Raw genomic sequence first — 21071 nt, forward strand, 5'->3', positions numbered from 1 at the left:
AAAATCTGCTGGAAAAACAGCGATGGGTAGCTACACAAAACCCACATTTTGAGTCTAAAAAGCTGCTGAAAAAAAAACAGGTCTCAACAAAACACCTGCATTTAGTGTCTAAAAATTGACTGGAAAAATGGTGACAAGTAGCTACAAAACACCAGCATTGGGAGCCTATACAGCGGCTAGAAAAACAGATGACTCTCTACAACATACCCATTTTTGGAATCTAAACTGCCGCTAGGAAAACAGTGACCGGTCACTACAAATCTGATAGAAGACAGGTCCCTACAAAACACCCATTTTAGGTGATGACTCACTAAATCACCACCTGTTGTTTATTGGTCTCTCACAGTGGTCTGCAGCTTGGCAGGAGTCTCGCCCAGGTGTCACGCCATCCACCGTCCCCTCCACCTGCTGATGACAAAGTCAGCTCAGATACTACGTCACTTTAGAGGCTTTTGAGACGTTGGTGTGATACATACAACACGTACGAATGTAACATATTTGTGGTTTGGAGAAATGTACAGTGCAACATTTTCTTCTGGAAACTATCAGCTAAAAGTTGCACCATATGTCAATAAAGTCTCCAGAGGTTGTCTTTTTAGGGGACTGAAGAGTACGTCCACAGCTGAGCCAACTGACTTCCTGTTCGCTCCCTGCCCACATGAAGAGGATAAAACAATTTAATCGTACAGCTGTTCTGACTTCCTAAATGTTACTGGATCAAACTCTGACACTCAAAATAATAATGTTGTTACTGCTTTACAGCTTTCTCCTTTTTCACTGTTCAACACAAAGGTTACGGCGCCTGACTGCAGCCACGGCACCATAAGTTTCCTTCACAGCTCTCCTCTGTTCTCTTTGGTTAACTGTCCTTGATGTGTCCATCAGCCTCCGTGTCCCCTGGGAAACAGCTCCCCTCTGGGAGGAAGGTTCCCCCCCGAGGGTCAGATTGAATCAGGGTGACAGTAGGGCACCTGGCCTGCCGCCCCACACACACACACACACACACACGCACACAACACAAGGTTACATGAATGAGAAGGTCCAAGTTTTCATGTCAGGGAGGTTCAACATGGATCCACAGTGTTGTCCTGAATACAAACCTGATATTTGATCAGTGAACAGATGTTTAAATAAATGTCTCCAAAACTGATTCCAAAGATGGAGAAGTGTTGTGGTTAAACTGTCGCAGGTTCGATTCCGACATCATTCCTGCTGAAGTGTCTCCGAGCAAGAACAGAAACAGAGAATCTGCCGTCGAGAACAAAGAGACAGAAATCTGACGACTTCACAGTTTTTCTCCTCGGAGCAGAAATGACCTGAAAAGTTTCTTATATCGTCGATGTGAGGTGTGAACACACACACACACACACACACAGAGTGAAGGTAGGGCTGTTGGACAGGCTGTGTGTCTGCTGGGAGCTGGTGGACCTCTTTCCTGTTTTGATGTCGTACTAATTAGAATATCAGACGATAACGCTCTGTTACTGTGTGTGTGTGTGTGTGTGATCACCGCCATTCGTTGACACACTTCCCAACCAGAACCTCTCAGAGGGGTCGTGTTTGAAACGCAGCAGCGGTACCACCTCCTGCTGTCCTGAGTGTGTGTGTGTATCTGAGTGTGTGTGTGTGTCCTGGTCCTGTATTCCTGGCTCTCCAAACTCTCTGAACGAGGTCACACTGTTTGCTCGACACCAAAAAACACAACAAAGCAGCGTGAGGAAACTCCGACACCTTCAGTGCTGAAGTGTTGAACATCATCTCTGCAGCTTCCGTCAGTGACCAGAGTTTTTACCACAATGAGACGATCATCAGACATCGACAAGCGACCGGCAGTGACTGACACCAGGAGAGTCCAGGACCAGTACAGACTGAGTCAGGTATCAGAGGTGGAACATGCTTTTATTCAAGCACTGCATTTAAGTCCAAATCTAAGGTACTTCACTTTAAGGCATTTTGAAGCATCACCTCAGAGAAGCTGTGTGGAAACTGCAAAAAGGGTTTTTATGCTCACTTGAGTTGTTTTTTCCAGTCAAAAAAGAGTCAATGCACTAAATTAGCAACCGAATCACCAGAATAAATGTTGTCATTATACGTTTACACAAACCACAGACATGTTACATTTATACGTTATTATGTAGTGGAGACATTAAAACTTATTTCAACAACACTGTGGTTAATGTGTAGTTAGGTTTAGGCACAAAAACACTTCACTATGGTCAGAAAAAGGTCATGTTTTAGCTTAAAATACTTCAGGGGCACAATGGAGAAAAATGCAGCAATGTCTCTACATAACAGCTACTTTTTGTGACACTATCCCCTCTGACGGGTTGCTACAAACACGTGTTTGCCGCCTAAATCCACTGGAAATACACTGACAGAATGTTACAAAACACCTCTGTTTGGTGCTGGAAAAAATGCTGGAAATACACTGATAAGTTGCTCTAAAGCACCCACATTTGGAGCCTAAAAAGCTGCAGGAAATACTGACATGTTGCTGCAACCTAGAGAGCTGCTAAAAAAACACACACCCCAAAAGGTCTCAACAAAATACCTACATTTGGAACCAAAAGAACCCACTGGAAAAACACAGACAAATTGCTAAAGAACACCCATGTTTGGTGCCAAAAAACCTGCTGGGAATACTGACATGTTGCTACAAAACACCAAAGTTTGGTCCCAAAAAAACCCTGCTGAAAAACAGTGATGGGTCGCCACAAAAACCCTTGTTTGGAGTCTAAAAAGCTGCTAAAGAAAGCTGCTACAAAACACCCACATTTAGTGCGTTTGGAGCCTGAAAAGCTGTTTAAAATACACTGACAGGTTGCTACAAAACATCCACATTTAGTGTGTTTGGAGCCTAATAAGCTGTTTAAAATACACTGACAGGTTGCTACAAAACACCCACATTTAGTGTGTTTGGAGCCTAATAAGCTGTTTAAAATACACTGACAGGTTGCTACAAAACACCCACATTTAGTGTGTTTGGAGCCTAATAAGCTGTTTAAAATACACTGACAGGTTGCTACAAAACACCCACATTTAGTGTGTTTGGAGCCTAATAAGCTGTTTAAAATACACTGACAGGTTGCTACAAAACACCCACATTTAGTGTGTTTGGAGCCTAATAAGCTGTTTAAAATACACTGACAGGTTGCTACAAAACATCCACATTTAGTGTGTTTGGAGCCTAATAAGCTGTTTAAAATACACTGACAGGTTGCTACAAAACACCCACATTTAGTGTGTTTGGAGCCTAATAAGCTGTTTAAAATACACTGACAGGTTGCTACAAAACACCCACATTTAGTGTGTTTGGAGCCTAATAAGCTGTTTAAAATACACTGACAGGTTGCTACAAAACACCCACATTTGTGTGTTTGGAGCCTAATAAGCTGTTTAAAATACACTGACAGGTTGCTACAAAACATCCACATTTAGTGTGTTTGGAGCCTAATAAGCTGTTTAAAATACACTGATAGGTTGATACAAAACACCCACATTTAGTGTGTTTGGTCTCTCAGAGTGGTCTGCAGCTTGTCAGATGTCTCTCCTCGGTGTCACACCATCCACTCCACCTCCTGATGAAAAAGTCAGCTTAAACACTTCTTCACATTATTTGATTTGATTCGTATAAAAGGTGTAAATGTCACGTATTTGTAGTTTTACAGAAGCAAACAGTCCCAGCAGTTTCTCTGCTGCTGCCTGTGCAGCTCTGAGTCGAGCCGGCAGGTTTGGTTTTCCCTCTCTGTCACTTTTCTGTCATTTGTCGCCACAAACGTTCGTCTTCAGGAGGTGAATTTTACATGACACTAACGTCTCTGCGTGCGGTGAAGATTATGTATTTAACAGGACATTTAGTGTGTGTGTCCCCTCATGTACAGTTTGACTGTCTGAGTGTGTGTGTGTCCTCTCTTTCGTCTCCCCCGCTCTTCATCACCCTCCCCCTCTCTCAGTCCCTTATCCCACCCCCTGAGTGTGTGTGTGTGTGTGATCCCGCCCCCCTTTATATCTGTGTCACTACTCCAGTGATGGGGGGGGGGGGGGGTTCTCTTTGTAGTGGGTCCAACTTGGCTCTGATGCCGTCACTGCTGGGAAAAGTGTGTGTTTAAGTGTGTGTTTTAAGTGTGTGTGTTGTCGCAGGTACAACTAGGACAGCAGGCAGGCAGGAAAAGTTTGGGAGAGAGAAACGTCGGTGAATATTCATAAGGGAGAGGAAGAAACAGGACGCTGACAGTTTCTAATGAACTCTGTCTGTACTTTTGTTTCTGTGGACATTTTTATTCTGCGTCTAATGAGCTTCAACTCAAAAAGTTCTTCTAACATCATCATCCTCCTCATCCTCATCGTCACAGGGATGATGATAGTTTGAGCCTGTGTGTCCACCGCTCAGCTCAGCTCTGATACTCAGTGAAAGGACGCTCCTTTCAGACGTGTAATCCTGTTATGACTTCAGGAGCGAGCGCAGGATTAAAGTCACTTCAGATGGAACAAAGTGACGATGGCGTGTTTGGAAGGAGAACATGGTCGAGTGTCTCGCTCCAGAATAAGACGAGATGTGACTTTATACTTCAACACATTCATAAAGAAAAATATTATATCTTAACTTCACTGCATTTTTCTAATGGCTGCTGTGAGGTGAAACTTTAGCCTCTTCTTCACTGGACAAAAAAACACTAAACATCTGGCGTTTGTCTTCAGAGGAAGTGTCACAGTCAGCGTTCAGTACAGGTCAGGTGTTTATCAGCTCCAGCTCCAATCAGCAGTGTTAAAACATGACACCCAAACAGACGCACCAATTTCAGGTGTCCAACATGTGAAACAGTGCAGAAGTTAAAATATAAGAACAGTAAAGTGAGCAAACTGGGGTCTATGGAGGAGACTGTTGGCGTGTTTAGCGTCTGTTATTTCCCTCATGTGGAGTCCATGTTGTTGTCGGTCACTTTAAAGTCGGAGTCGGAGGCAGCACAAGTCTGAGATCCTGTTGTGGAGCTTCTCTTTGTTTTGGGATTAAGTGTTTTATCCTCATCAGCGCTCGGCCTCAGATGTGTCACTTACAGACCATCTGAAGGAATTAGACTTAATCTGTCGTCTGACCGCAGCACTGGACGTCTTCCTGTTGAATAAGGCCGTCACTTCTCTGTCCGTGTGAGTCAGCCGTCCTGTCTCTGATGCTAAGCTAAGCTAGCCGCTGCATTGAAAGCCAATGACAGGAGAGTCAACAAATGAAGAAAGAGAGCCAGAGGCTTTAATGGCTCCCACTGTCACACCAGTCACACCAGTTACTGTCCACGTCAAGGTTACTGTGAGAGGAAGACATTTCACACTGCCGCGACATTAAAGCCTCCACGCTCAGTGGTTAGAGCAAGTGTCCCATGTACAAAGGCAGCCGTGGGCTTGAGACCCCCCCGGCCCAAAGTTTAATGCCAACACTGTGATTGCTCAAAATGGCTCCACTAACACACACAGACAGAATAATAACACTTAACACCAGAGTGACACAAAAGAGACAAAGTTAATTTTGGGGTAAAGTGTGAAGAGTGGCATTAAAAAGACGAGTTTGAGCCTGAAGTGAGGAGAGAAAGAACGACAAACATCTCCAGAGGAAAAGGAGAATCCTGTTTGGCTGAATCAGCACAACTCTGTGTGTGTGTGTGTGTGTGTGTGTGTGACAGCAGATTAAGTCCCTTTGTAAAAGATGTCTCAACACACACAGAGCAAAGCCTGAGGGTGTGTGAGCGTGAGGACGTTTTTTTCCCTTCACATTAATAGAAATACACACACACACACACACACATGCTGCCTGAAGGCTACACACACACACACACACACACACACACACAGTCGTGGTGCTGATGCAGCAGTAGTAAAAATGTTTGTCGTGTTTTTTCTTCTTCTGGTTGAAAACTTTTCTGTTTGCACGTGATGTAAAAACTCTCATTTACACCCAGTGTTCAGTTTATTAGGAACACCCGCCTACAGCTGCCACAGTCTGATTTTCAACAGTCGTTAATCAATCCTCCTTCATTAAGGTAAGAATGTTCAGGTTGTGTTGAAGCTGATTTCACTCCACGCTCTGTAACTCCAGCGGCCCACCCTGTGGTTTCAAGATTAGAGTCACCAATTCAGTATCTGACCAAATGTCTCCCCTTCTGTTCCTGAGATATGACGTTAAAACATGATGATGTCACAGTCAAGCTGACCTTTGACCTTTTGACCTTCATTATTTTGTCCTGTTAGACATTTGTGTCAAGTTTGGTCAGAATTAGTGAATGAATTCTTCAGTTATGGACAAAAACGTTTTGTGACCTTTGACCTTTCTTCAGTCAGAGTGGACGTTTGTGCCAAAGTTGAAAAAATTCTCTTCAGTGATACTTTGCTGATTTCCAACCAGCTCTGTGTCATAACAATGATGGTCGTGTGTGTGAACCGTCTGCAACGAGAGTTTGTGAACAGGAAGTGGGCGCCATACCTTCTCCTGCACAGTGAAAACAGAGATCAAAATGATCGAACATAAGCGACGTCGTCTGTTTCTGTCCTCAGATGTTTCACGTGTTAGCTACTGTTCAACTGTAATATGAGATCATGTCCTGCCGGCTAGCCGCCATTGTTTGAGGTGTGTTGAGATGTGTTTGCATTCGTCACCCACCAGCAGGAGCATTAATGGTGCATTCGTTTGGTACTTGAAGGTCGGAAGTCGGACGTGGGAATGACGTCACCTCCGAGTGCATTCTAGTTGACGACGGTGGACAAGTCGGAAAAAAACATGGATGCCTGCAAGAAAGCCTGTCTCACTATGTCTGTGACCGGCAGCCATCTTGTAATTGTAAGTCGGGGTTGATGCGGTTGCTCCGAGTTTCCGAGTTGGAAATCCGATCTCAGGGTGCGTTCAAGTTTAAACTTCTCACTGGGAACTGGGAATTTCCGACCTCTGAGTACAAAACGAACGCACCATAACTGGTCTGGTGTGGTGCAGTGCATTCTGGTAGTTTTTCATTAAAAACGTCCTTTTCTGTGTTTCCTCTGGTTCTGCAGCACCAAGCTTCAAACTGTTTGTGTCTCTGCTGCAGAGACACAAACAGTTTTATTAACAGACGTCTTTCCAGGAGCAAAATACTTCTTTAAGGTGTTCTTGTGATATCATGTTCACCAGAATGGGACCAATATTCGTGCCCATTATTATTCTTTGTTTTAAATCCAGCGTTCTTGACATGTGACCTTCACAAGAACGGGACTGATGGACAGCCGTCTGTCTGTACGTCAGCCTCAGTGCTGGCTCTGTGTGGAGACTTAACAACTGGTCCTGGGCAACATTTCCTCCAAACTACAGATGGTTAATTGTCCAAAGATGAAGAAATCTTTACTCGTTTCAGTGATTAGTGTCGTCTCTCTGCAGGAGCAGCTTCACTGTCAGTGTGTTTACAGGCACTCAGGTCACCAGGTTACAGTCGGCTTTCTCCAGTTTGAAAAAACATGTCATTTAAAGTATAAACCTGAGCTTGAGCTTATTTTAACCTGCTCATGTCAGGTGGATGTTTCCTCCTCCACCAGCAGTCTGAGAGGAGACAGAAGAAGGGTGGAGACTGCAGCTACGACCAAGATGCCTTTTCATATCAACATTAACTCCCTGCAGAGTCTGACTGACACTGAAACTTCCCTAGATAATTAAATACATTAAAAATAAGACTGTCATGTTTCCAAGAGTCAAAGTTAAGGTGTGATCACATGTGTGGTGCCTGGAACCTTATCATGTGACAAACAGCAGAGGGTCAGCGGCTCCATGCTGCCATGTCACACACACTTAGTTCATCTGTGACGTTTGTTTCCTTCAGAACAAAACGAACTTGGTCAAAGTGAGCAGAAAGATTTTACTGAAGGGTGAACCAGCTGCTGTCTCTCTCTCTCACACACACACACACACACACACACACACACACACCATCTGGCCTCACTTGTCACCAACCAGCTGTTAAAAACACAGCAGCAGCAGGTTGAAACTGATTCTGTGAACTTTGTTCTGACTGTCTGGACGGTCCCTGAATGTCACATCTTTCCAGGACTTTCCAGGAGTGTGCTGAAGGTTTTTCCAGGACCTTCCTGAAAACTGACTTTCACTGTCCAGAAGATCACATCCCAGGTCCTTCAGTCTGTCTCCTCCCTCCTCTGTTCATCTTCACGCCTTTCTTCTCCTTCGTCTTGGGACCTTTGAGGGGTCTGCAGAGAGGCGGTGAGGGGGCGGGGTCTGTCTTGGAGGGGGCGGTGCTTAAACTGACTGATGGCTGCTTCGACAGATCAGAGGGGGGAACAGGTTGAGGAGTTTCAACGTCAGCTGACGGACAGGATTCAGGAATATCAGCCACCTGAAACATCAACAGAATCAAATTATAAATGCTTTCTTTATATTATTACATTTATCATTATTATTACTGTTAATAATAATAATAATAATAATAATGATAATAATTTATAATAATAATAATAATTTATAATAATAATAATAATAATAATAATGATAGTAACAATTCATTTTGGTTTTTCCAGTTCCTGCTGCATTTTTCTGGTGGATTTAAAAATGAAATTTGTATGAAACTTAAATTGAAGTGAAAACACAAAAGCAGCGAATGTCTCACAGGGGCGAGGTCCTGGTTGTCACGGAGACAGGCGTCCTGCAGCTCGCTGCGCAGCGCGGTCACATGACTGCGGTGGGCGGAGACTTCCTGCTCCAGCCAATCAATCCTGGAGCTGCAGGTGTGACAGAGCTGAGAGAAGGTGGAGAGGAGACTCTGTGGAGGGAGAGAGGAGACTGTGAGTGGGTGAGTGAGTGAGTGAGTGACTGAGTGAGTGAGTGAGTGACTGAGTGAGTGAATGGATGAGTGAGTGAGTGAGTGAGTGAGTGAATGGATGAGTGAGTGAGTGAGTGAGTGAGTGAGTGAGTGAGTGGATGAATGGATGAGTGAGTGAGTGAGTGAGTGGATGAATGGATGAGTGAGTGAGTGAGTGAGTGAGTGGATGAATGGATGAGTGAGTGAGTGGATGAATGGATGAGTGAGTGAGTGAGTGGATGAATGGATGAGTGAGTGAGTGGATGAATGGATGAGTGAGTGAGTGAGTGAGTGAGTGAGTGGATGAATGGATGAGTGAGTGAGTGAGTGAGTGGATGAATGGATGAGTGAGTGAGTGAGTGAGTGGATGAATGGATGAGTGAGTGAGTGAGTGAGTGGATGAATGGATGAGTGAGTGAGTGGATGAATGGATGAGTGAGTGAGTGAGTGAGTGAGTGAAGGAGGGAAAAGACAAACAAAGTGAGTAATGGACGAAGGAAATAAGTCACCTGACATGCTGCCACCTCAGGAGCTCCCATGATGCTCTCTGCTCCACTCAACTCCAGGTGTTCCCTGGCTAACAGCAGGGGGCGGGGCTGAGCTGACAGCGAGCGGTGTGATTGGACGAGACTTTCTCTGACCTGCAGACGACATGGCAGGTGTGTTAATGTGTGTGTTCTTTGTGTGTATCTGTATATTCGTGTGTGTGTGTGTGTGTGTGTGTGTGTGTGTGTGTGTGTGGTCACCTCCTTGTAGCTGGTCTCTGCAGCCTTCATGTTGCTGATCAGAAAATCCTGACGTCTACGAAATGAGGAATAAATGACGTCAGAGGACGACGAAATAAGAGCGACTCAGGTGTGACAGGTGTGTGTTACCTGGCGGCGTCCCTCAGCTCGCCCTCTGCTCGGTGCAGTCTCTCCTCCAGCTGCTTCCTCTCCCTCTGAACCCCCGACAGGTGCTTTCCCAGAATCCTCAGCGAGCGCTCCTTCCTGCTCACCTCCTGCCGAGCCTCCGACAGAGACTGCAGAGAGAGGAAGTGTTTAAATGATGTTTCCTGGAATCACACTGCACCATAACACTTGTGTTTCAGGAAGATTCAATGTAAGCAGATCATTCTGAATGTACCTGTGCCGTCTGCTTCAGTGTGTGGTGTGTGTTGGTCTGCTCCGCGGTGTGTGTATTGACTCGGAGCTGCAGCGTGTGCAGCTGGCTGGTCTGTTCCTGGATGAGCGTCTGGGCTTCCTGTTCCCTGTTCAGCGCCTGACGGAGCTCCGCACACACACTGTGGAACCGCTGTGCTGGGACCTGCACACACACACACACACACACAGTCAGGCGTGTGTGTGTGCATGTGACTGACACTACAGATGTGTGTGTGTGTGTGTGTGTGTGTGTGTGCTGAGCCTCACTGTCTCCTCTCTCTCGTGCCGCAGTCCTCTCTTCAGATTGGCCACCTCCAGCCTCAGGCTCCGCCTCTCCACCTCGGCCGAGTGCAGCCGTTGGCTGAAGAGCAGGAAGTGCTGCTGGAGGGTCGACACCAGGGCCTGATGGGAGGTCAAAGGTCAGCTGCATGTGTTTAATAAACAACACACACACGGTAACAAAGCTGCACAGTGTTGGTGAGTGACCTTCATGTCGCGCTGCAGAGGCGTCAGTCTGCTCAGGCCGAGTCTCAGCCGGCCGCTCAGCGTGTCCTCGTCCACTCTGCAGGGGGACACACTGGACGCTGCCTCTGATTGGTCGAGAAGGTGATCCAGGAGGCGGGACAAAGCAGAGCGAGCTGCTGACATCACGTCTAGAGGGGTGGAGCCTAGAGAGTGAGACGGAGACAAATACTGACTCTGTACACATATGTGGACACAGTATGAATGTACATGTACGTGTGGTTACCAGTGTGTGTGAGCGCCCCCTGCAGGTCGGCCATGGATGACAGAATGATGGAGGAGAGACTTTTAGAGCGAAGCCAGCGAGCGCACACACCATCACGACCTTCATCACCATCATCTGCACCTTTATCTGCGACACAAATTTAAATGACGGCTGTTTGTTTCTACATTTCCATTGACGCTTCATGACATCGTAACATCGTAACAATCGTGGCATCTTTGCTAATTTATCAGCTAACGTTACAAAGCAACCAACAGCAGATTCATGTAGCGTAGCTAAGTTACAGCTAGCTGGCTAACATTAGCCCAGGTTACAGTTAGCACACTGACTCTTGGCTAGCAAAAAGCACCGTGACATAAATCAACACTGCTTATCATAATATATAAGGTAGTATCATGTACAATGTTCGCTGATGAAGTAATTTGGCAGTAAGCTAGCCAACTGACAAATCTTCCCAGAAGGTATTTTGCCAGCGATAATGTTCGTGAGCAAGCAAGCTAAGTTAGCGAGCTAGCTGTTACTAAGCTACACTGTATTGATCAGGTTTTGGTTGCTTTGTAACTGGAGCTGATAAAGGCAAGCTAGCTTATCTACCAGTCAGATGAGCCCTGGAGTCTGGATGAACTCAATGATGTTTATCACTCAAGATGGTATTTTCCTACGTTAGCTAGCTAGCACTTCGTCCACATGAGCAAACAAGCTTACATTAGCTAACAGCTAAAACAGCCCACTCTCATTCCCAGACACCCGTGAGCCAGGTGTTCACTTCCCATGTGAATGTACAGCCAAACCATGATGTTTTTTTTTCTAAACCTCACTACGTACTTTTGGTGCCCAAGGAGGTAAACATAAATATGAGGTGTTTTACCAACACTGTAAGCAGCGATGTTTGATGAGTTGGGATGAGAACGTGTCGGCCAAAACCACAATATCACCATATATTTCAAATGCCAGTCTTTCCTCTAAAGTTAGGTTTGATTGTTCAGCACCAGGGGAACTGAGATTCATGGATTTACTGTTTATCAGACTACAGATAAAACAAATATTAGCTAGCTAGGACAGCCCCTGGACCCTCCGCCTCAATCCCTGCTGCAAGGACACCATTTCCCCGGGAGGAGAGTGGACGGCAGCTCACAACTTACGGCCCTGACACACCAAGCCGACGGTCGGCCGTCAACCAAAGTCAGGCCGTCGCTGAGCGCCTGTCGGCCTAGTTTTTGCGGTGCGTCCCGCACCGTCAGCACTTTGGCATCGGCGTCAGTGGCTTTTCAGCCGATTGAGCATGTTGAATCAGCAGCGGAGCTTGTCGGTGAGAGAGATCACTCTGATTGGCTGTTCAGGTTTTATTTCCTCGCCCCTGTAGCGAGTGAATCTGCCTGTAGTGAAACCGGGGCTAACCGGTGCTTCCTCCTCAGGCTCCACTTCACTCAGCTGCCCCACAGACCCGCTGCTTCTTCACACTTTAACCTGAATAACAAACCGGAGCTAGCTGGGAGCGGCTAGCGGAGCGTTAGCCGCAGCATGACCGGAGGGAAGCACAGCCAGTTAGCCTCCGCTAGTCTCTGAGCTAGCCCCGGCTCTCCGTTTGGATCCAACCGGAGCACCGAGCCCTGGTTTGTTATTCAGGTTAAAATGGGAAGAAGCAGCGGGTTTATCGGGCAGCTGAGTGAAGTGGAGCCTGCGGATCTGTCACCAAAAGACCTGGAAAGGTCTCTGTTTTGAAGTTACGTTACAACGTGTTCACTGGCTGGTGATAAAGAACAATTAATATCTGTGAAACGTGACAAACAGAACTTTTAATCTATCAAAAATCTTCTGATGTGGTGAGCACCTGTCCACCTACTTGTACTCGGTGTATCTTGACTCTTATGTGTTGCCGTAGACTCTCCACAGACACACACAGCTGGACCTCCTCCTCCTCCTCCTCCTCTCTCCAGCCGAAACAACACTGTAGTCTGTTTGCCCAGCGCACACCACCTCCTCACCGCCAGCACCACACACACACTCTTCCTCCACCGCCTCACTGCCCTCCTCCTCCTCCTTCCCTCCTCCTCCTCCTCTTCATCCTCCTCACCTCCCAGAGCTCTGGCCAGCCTCCTCACCTCCTCCTCCAGCACCTCTCTCTCTGCCAGCCGTCTGCACAGGAGTGTTTTCTGTCTGCACAGCGTCTGCAGGCGGCGGTGAGTGTGTGTCAGCGTCCCGGCCAGCAGGGCGCAGGCCGACAGGAAGCAGGCCGACTCCCTGCGGCTGCGAGAGAGGAGGCTGCGGAGCCGGGAGAGGTCAGAGGTCAGCGAGGAGCTGTGGAGTTCCAGGGAGGCGGCATGATCGCGAAGAGAGTCACACTGAGAGCGACACAGCTGAGACACAGAGAGAGACAGAGAGAGAGAGTCTGAAGAGAGTTTACAGCAAAATAAATGAACATGTTCAGAATCACAATCAGTGTTTTCATCACTTGTATAAATCATCGCTCCTGTGTTTATCTTTTCTCTCGGCTCTTCTGCTCGACAGCTGCACTGAAGTGGATCCGTCCTCTTGGGGACAATAAAGTGATGATCTCAGTATCTGTCATCACTTCCTGTGGAAGTTGACCAAAGGGACAAACTGACTGAAAACTTCTTCTTCATCTTCACAACCATCAAACCTGCTGACTCAGCTCTGAGACCACTGACTGCAGATCAGATTTATCAGGAGCAGAAACACCTGAGGGATGAGTGTGTGTGTGTGTGTGTGTGTGTCTACCTGCAGCTCGTTCTGCAGCTGTGTCACAGTGTGTGTGTGCTGGCTGCTCCACGCCTCCTCCCTCCTCCTCACGCTCTCCTCCAGACGAGACAACACACACTCCTGACTGCGCTGCAGCTCCCGCACACACACACTCTTCTTCTCACACACACTCTGCAGGTGGGTGATCTACAGAGAGGGAGGAGGGACAGGTCAGGTGATTGTTAGCATGCTAAGATGCTAATGGTACGTACAAAAACAGCATATATTAGCATGTCAACAAGGTAACTGTACATGCAAAAACTTCTTTTGATACTATTGTTGTATGATAATATGCTAACATGCTAATGGCACGTACAAAACCTGCTTTAATACTAGCATATTAACGCGCTACGTACCAACACCAGTTTTAGAATTTACAGTTAACAATAACAGTTTCAACTTTTTCATCATCTTTTTATTGAAGGAAGTTTTTCATCCATGTTTTAGTGATGCAGTACTGCTGGTCATGTGACGTCACAGCTGTTCACCAGTCAGAGCTCTTTCTCTCACCTTGGCGTTGGCGCCCTGGAGGTCAGAGGTCAGCTGGTCGACCTGTTCGTTGATGACATCACACAGCTCCTTCCAGGTGAAATCACCCAGGATGCACTGGGGCTGATCGAGGAGGACGCAGCCAGCCAGCAGGCGCTGATAGACGCAGTAGAGGAAGGACAGACGGGCCTGACACACATGCACGCACGCACACACGCACGCGCACACACACACACACATATACACACACATACACACACACACACACACACACACACACATACACACACACACACACACACACACACACACACACACACACAGTGTGACATATCTTAACAGGATTTTCTCAGCATCACAAACAGTTTAATTAAATGTTTCCAATATGATGAAGTTACAGCTCTGTGGTCCAACAACACACAGCTGAGACACAGGGGACAGAGAGACAGAGGACAGACAGACAGGCAGACAGACAGGCAGACAGAGTTAGATAAGTGTCTGTATTCACCTTTGACTCTGTCTCATAGTGACCAGTTATCTTCTGGACCTCTGCCACCCTCTCCTCCTTCTCCTTCTTCCTCTCCTCCTTCTCCTTCTCCCTCTCCTCCCTCCTCTCCTCCCTCTCTTTCTCCAGCTCGGCCTGCAGCGCTCTGCTCTGCGTCGACCAATCAGAGCTCTCCTGGCGCAGACGCCTCACTTCCTGTTCCAGTGTGCTGGACGCCTGCTGAGACTCCTGGACAGACAGACAGACAGACAGACAGACAGACAGAAGATAAGGAGTGGTGCTGATGTCACGGGGGGGGGGGGGGGGGGGTCAGCGTGGGAGCAGATGTTTACCTGCAGCTGTCGGCTCTGCTCTGAGGTCAGCTGACAGAGTGTCTGCTTCTCCTCCTGCAGACGCTCTGACGCACGCAGCAGGTCCTGGACCTGTCGGTCAGCTGCTTCCTGTCTGTGTCTGCAGGCGGCGAGTGTCGTCTGCAGCAGCTGCAGGACTTCAGCAGAAGGACTACGCCACCCATCATCCTTTGCTGGAGGACTCATGTCTGCACACACACACAAACAGGAGTTACCTTGTGGAGTGATGACAGGTGTGTGTACAGCAGGTGTGTGTGTGTGTGTGTGGAGTGTGTACCTGTGTTGGTGTGTCGTTGCAGTGTCTCTCTGATGCGTCTCACACTGTCCTCTGTGTCAGACTGTCTCTGAGCTGCCTGGACACACAGCCACACGATACAGGACCACTTCACTCAAAACACACAATATGTTCCTCACACTGACAGCAGTGTGTGTGTGTGTGTGTGTGTGTGTGTGTGTGTTACCTGCTGCAGCAGTGTGTGTGTGTCGGCGTGTCGTCTCTTCTCCTCCTCCAGCCTCGCTGTGAGGTCAGAGGTCATCGTCCGCTCCGTGTCCAAGGCAACGCTCAGGTCAGACTTGCACTGATTGTACTCCTTCTGCAGCCTGCACACACACACACACACACACACACAAACTAGGCATTGAATCAATATTCCTACATATTTTTTATAACATATATTTGAAATATTATATTAAATAAATTATTAAAAAGAATTTAATATAATAAAAAAACGCTAAAAAAAATGTGAGACAAAGCAAATTATATTTTGGTAATTTATTAGTTATATTTTATATATTAAATATATTTAATTTCTGTTTAAATTGCAAGAAGAAATTAGGATCTATAAGTGTGTTAAATATAAACAATTAAATAAATAAATAGATTTAATATACCAAACACAAACACTGTGTAAACTGTGATATAAAGAGGAACTGTTTGGTCTCAACAGTCAGAACAAACAAATTAAACCTGTGTCTGTTTCTTTTCTTATTTGCACAAATGACAAACTGTTGACTCAGCGGTGTGACGTCACCTCTGCAGAGCGCGCTCAGTGCTGCTGCTCCGCTCCCTCTCCAGGCTGTACGCTCGCTCCACCTCTCTGAACTGACTCCTCAGCAGCTCCAGGCCGCTCTGCGCCTCCTGCAGGCCGGATCGCTCCAACGCCAGCGCCGCCTCCAGGTCCCGCACACGCAGCTGCCAGGTCACATGGTCACAGAGAAAAATCAGCTCACAGGAAGGAGGTTCATTTATGTCACTTCTTTTCTTTTTTTTTGGTGCTGACCTGTTTGGTGCCACTTAAGGAGAAATATTTACATGTATTTTCATAAACTACCTGTTTCATAAAGTTCAGAAATGTGTCTGGTTTATTACGTAGACTCAAACCAACAATGTGTCAGTCATTACAAGTGATTACAATTTTAATATTTTTATATATTTTATTTCATTTTTAATGTATTTATATTTTATTTCATTTTTTCTGCCTTCATCAATATCTTAATTATTATTAGCTGCAAGGGAAACACTTCAAATATAAAAAAATATTTTTAGATATTTTGAAAGATATAACAATATTTATCTTATTAGATTTTTTTTATCAAATTTATTATATATTTCTTGTACTTTTTAAAATGTTCTATTAATTTATTTTATCCAATTAAATTTTTTATTTGATCTTTAATGTATTTATACTTATTTCATTTTTTATGTTTTCATCAATATGTTAATCATTATTAGCTGCAAGAGGAACACTTTTCAAATATAAAAAAATATTTCCATATATTTTGAATTAATTTTATCATTTGTTTATTAATTTATTTCATTTAGTTATATTTTTATTTGATTATTTATTTCATTTTGTCCATTTTTTGGATTTGTCTTCATCAATGTGTTAGTCATTACAAGATGCAGAAATTCTTTTTATTTTTTCAAATTCTTTATATATTTTTATTGCTTTATTTATTTTATTTTTAATGTATTTATATTTTATTTCATTTTTTCTGTCTTAATCAATATCTTAATTATTATTAACTGCAACAGAAACATTTTTCAAATATAAAAAAATACATTTTATAAATTCTGAATTAATTTTTATTATTTGTTTATTAATTCATTTCATTTAGTTATATTTCTTTTTCATTGCTATCTATTTCATTTTGTTCAGTTTTTAAATTTGTCTTCATCAATATGCTAGTCATTACGAGCTGCAAATTTTTTTTCAAATTTTTTATATATTTTAAGTACTTTTTACATTTTTCTATTAATTTATTTTATTCAATTAAAATTTTTATTTGATTTTTTTAATGTATTTTTATTTAATGTTTTTTTTCAAAGTCTTTATAAATGTCATCACTAGCTGCAGAAGAATATATAATTCATATTTATATATTTTTTTGCTTTTTAAAATAATTTATTTTATTAAATTACAATTTTCATTTGACATCTTTTTTATTATACTTTACTTTTATTATTATTATTATTTTATTTTTATTTTATTTCTATATTATTTTTATTACTTTTTTTATTTATTTGTTCGATTACTTTCTTTAATTATCTTTTTGATTTGTCTTGTTTTTTTTTATTTTTAAATTTTTTTCTAGTGCGTTAATCAAATATTTTATTTATTTATTTATTTTTTATAAATACAATAAAAAAAAGAAAACAAAAATCAGTGTGTCAGTCTGTCTCTCAGTATTGTCTGACTTCCTGTCTGTGACTGTCAGCTCCTCGCTCACACAGGAGGAAATAGTGACTTTGTTAGGAACTACTTTCAGTGGCGGATTAATCCACATTTGGTGCTGTAGTGAGTGTTTGTGTCAGCAGGATGGTGTGTGTACGACTGAGTCAAAACAGTACATAACACAGCTTCTCACTGATTGAGGATGGGAATGATCGTCACTGCCTGAACTTCCTCCCTGTTACAGTCTGTGTCTCCCTGATGTGTCTCTACTGTCCCAGAGGACGAGGACATGTCAGCTGTGTGTTTGTCACCTGGATGATCTCAGAGTTGAACTTGGACTCCAGGTGAGCTGCTCGCTCTGCCTCCACGCTCGACTCCAGAGACTTCACCCTCTGATCCGACACCTGAGGAGAAAATACACACAGATACACTGCTGCCATTTCTCCACCTCCTCCTTTCCTTTCCTGTCCTCCCCCCTCCTCCTGTCCTCACCTCCTTCTCCCTCCTGCTCCTCTCCTCCCTCTCTGTCAGGTATTTCAGCTCGTTGGCTTGTCGTCTGTTCACCTCGGCCTCCTTCTCTAACTCCTTCTGCACCTTCGCCATCCTCCTCTCCGACTCCTCCAGAGCCTCCTCCTGATCCTGGAGGACAGGCGAACATTTAGACTTTATTAACCCTGAGTCCCTAGATAAAAGAGAGCGTGTGTGTGTGTGTGTGTGTGTGTGTGTGTGACCTGCAGCAGTCGGTGCAGCCGTTGGTTCTCGGAGCTGAAGCTCTGAATGAATCTGTCGCGCTCCTCCACCTCCTGCTGCAAAGCATGCTGGTCCTCGTCCCTGGCCTGCCGGGTGATGTCCAGAGCTCTCTGCAGCTCCTGCACCGTCTGCTGGAGCTCTGCTGCTCGCTCTGACACACAGCCAACACATGGTGACATCACACTGCCATGCTATAGAGCCACACTTCCTGTTAAAGGTCCACCACAGTTCACAGAGGGTGTGTTTGATGTGTGTACCTGTGAGAGCCTGTTTGTCCCTGCTGAGCTCGGAGACTCGGTCGGCGTCTCTCTGGCTCACCGTCAGCTGGTACTGAAGCTCCACCCGCTGAGCTTCGCCTCGCTCCACCGAGGACCTGAGCCGGGTCAGCTCCGCCTGCAGCCGGCACAGCTGGGGACAGGAAACGACACCCGAGACTACAAACACGTGTCTCCAGATGTGCTGATAAATGTTTGTGATCAAAGTTATTTTGAGGACACGTTCTTCATTTGTCTGTGTCTCACCTCCTGGTTGTGTCCAGACGTCAGCTCCAGTCGCTCCTTCTCCAGCTGATGGACTCTCCACCTCAGCTTCCCTGACTCCTCGCCTCCTTCACCTCCTTCTGACGCCGCCCTCCTGCTCCTCCTTCTTCCTCCGACTCCTCGGCTTCTGTCCCTCCCTCTTCCTTCATCTTCCTCTCCTTCCCTCTCTCCTGCCTGCTTGTCTTTCTGTTGCTTGGTGGCGACGACCTCTTTCAACCTGCGAGGAAAAAAGTCAAGAATAGTTTCCTAACTAAACACAGCATCTGTGACTTTCACTACACAAGTGTGGGTTTGGACACACATCAAACGGGAGGTTCTGGGGTCCTTCACCAGAACATTTCAAGCATCAAGGCACGATAAGGTCCTGAAAGAGATCGCCACATGGGTGAATCAGCAGAGGGTCAAAGCCGACAAGAGCCAGGCATCAACACCTGAAGCTATCAGTGTCCTACGTGAGGGTGATGAGGCTCCTGGGGCCGGAGCAGAAGGCAAGAACCCGCCTGACACTCTGCAGCGAGTCTCTGACCAAAGAGGAAACTTGTCTTCGTAGCAGAGACATGGCGGTAACCTCCCTCCGACCAGACATGGATCGACTATCCAGGAGCACAAAAAACATCTTGGTAGTGGAACTTCTTGTGCTCTGGGAGGACAGGCTAGCTACCGTTTGCCAACGACAGAAAGTCAGGTACCAGGATTTGATTGATGCGGCTCTCATCAAAGGATGGCACGCAGCCATGTTCCACATTGAAGTCAGCTGTCACGAGTTCCCAGCAACGTCAGTGTGCTATGTCCTCCAGAGGGTCGGAGGGAGCCCAAACATCTGAGGAAAGCCAGCAGGGAGACCGCCCTGACAGTCGAGACCAGCTCTAGATGGTTGTGGCTAATGAGAGCCCACAGGTGGAGCTCGGAGAGGCGAAGGGTTTGTAGCCCTGAGACACCTGCTGACGATGCAGAAAGGTTTCCAGCAGCGTGGACGCTCCACCAAGGAACACCACCATGACAGGAAACTTGTGACAGCGTATCTTGTGTAGCTCCTGCGTCCCTGCTTGATGTTTTTCTTTCTATTTTATATATTTTATTCTAATCTGAACCTCTTTAATGTGGCGTGGAGGAGGTTGCAGCTACACCCAGGAAGAGACTTTACATGACTGCAGAGAGATGCAGACTAACTGTAGAGCCATGCAGTAACTATAAACAGATCTTGAACAATATTTATAATATTTTAAAGAAGGTAAAACCTGTCTGTGTCTCTGTTTGTCTTGGGGTGATGGGGCCTTTTGCACGTCTGTGCCCAGGGGCCCCACTGGCTGATAACCCACCCATGTTGAAAGCTAACAGCCCTGCAGTAACAAACGTGAGGTCACCCTACCTCGTCACCTCCTCCTCTGAGCTCTCCGCTCTCCGGTGGTTCCCCCGCGGCTCTGCTCGGCTGTGCCCGCTCTCCCCGCGCCTTCTCCGGCCACACTGCCTCCTCCGCTCCGCTGCCTCTGGCTGCATCGCTCCTCTGCTGAGAGGACTCTAATGGGCCTGGGGATGTATTTCAGATTATGGACATTATTACAGACACAGATCATATTCTCCTCGCTGACAAGCAGCAGAGACCCTGGAGGCTGGTTGCCTGGTTGCCTGGTTGCTGATGTTGCCTAGCCAGCAGACGCACTCCGAAGCGAGAGCGATCTCCATGTACAAATCTACCCAGTAAATATTCACCAGACCTTTCACCTGTGTTATACAACTTTAACAACAAGACGTTAGACTGTTACGAATCAGTCCGACCAGCTTTACAATTCGGCACCTGTGAAACACCACGGACTGCTGATGAACACGTTATTTCAGTGTACAAAGTGCGGGGAGCGGGCGGCGTTTAGTCGCTGTCAACAACTTACAGCTGAGGTTTTATATATTTTAATTGTTGCCTGGTGGATGTAGTGTATGCCGAATTAACACCAAGACCGTCCCGACACGCTTAACGTTTCAAGTTTTTATATATCATGTCTAGATTTTTGTCAGTAACTAAGTTAATATTAAATTCCTACATTTCGTGAATGGACTTTTGTTCCCATAACACACACACACACAGACCTGTCTCACGGTTAATATCCAACATTAAAATCTGAACGTGCTCCGGAACAACTTAAACCATCGCGATAGAGTCTAAAGCACCAAATGACGTCATGATAATGATCAGAAAAGTTGTAATTAGTTTGTAACTAACTTTTAAAAACACTTACTGCGACATTTATCCAGGAGCCGTTTGAATCTGACGCCATCTTTAGCGTACATACGTCATTTCCGCA

The 21071-nt window shown here is 45.6% G+C and overlaps 1 protein-coding gene across 1 annotated transcript; it reads right to left on the reverse strand.

The window, feature by feature from the left end:
- Positions 1–4097: 4097 nt before the first annotated feature.
- ccdc171 (coiled-coil domain containing 171) lies at positions 4098–21055 on the reverse strand. Its single transcript, XM_078164411.1, has 24 exons — positions 21006–21055; positions 20144–20301; positions 18757–18991; positions 18493–18643; positions 18217–18386; positions 17978–18124; positions 17797–17889; positions 15842–16002; positions 15272–15410; positions 15088–15163; positions 14793–14998; positions 14464–14688; positions 13977–14144; positions 13446–13613; positions 12781–13063; positions 10710–10835; positions 10448–10629; positions 10229–10363; positions 9945–10124; positions 9695–9840; positions 9566–9620; positions 9329–9460; positions 8628–8780; positions 4098–8357 (listed from the first exon to the last, which is right to left on the reverse strand). Exons 2-24 carry the CDS (start codon positions 20269–20271, stop codon positions 8124–8126), a joined length of 3693 nt encoding a protein of 1230 aa, XP_078020537.1. The 5' UTR covers positions 20272–20301; positions 21006–21055; the 3' UTR covers positions 4098–8123.
- Between the last annotated feature and the right edge of the window lie 16 nt (positions 21056–21071).

Source organism: Epinephelus lanceolatus, chromosome 22 (genome assembly GCF_041903045.1).
Source record: "Epinephelus lanceolatus isolate andai-2023 chromosome 22, ASM4190304v1, whole genome shotgun sequence".
Taxonomy (NCBI): domain Eukaryota; kingdom Metazoa; phylum Chordata; class Actinopteri; order Perciformes; family Serranidae; genus Epinephelus; species Epinephelus lanceolatus.

Excerpts from the sequence above, each read along its gene's own strand:
- ccdc171 (XM_078164411.1), bottom strand. The coding sequence starts at position 20,271 with ATGCAGCCAGAGGCAGCGGAGCGGAGGAGGCAGTGTGGCCGGAGAAGG. Across the intron at positions 18,387-18,492 it reads GGACAAACAGGCTCTCACAG|AGCGAGCAGCAGAGCTCCAG; the intron begins GTACACACATCA and ends GCTGTGTGTCAG. Across the intron at positions 8,358-8,627 it reads ACAACCAGGACCTCGCCCCT|GTGGCTGATATTCCTGAATC; the intron begins GTGAGACATTCG and ends TTGATGTTTCAG.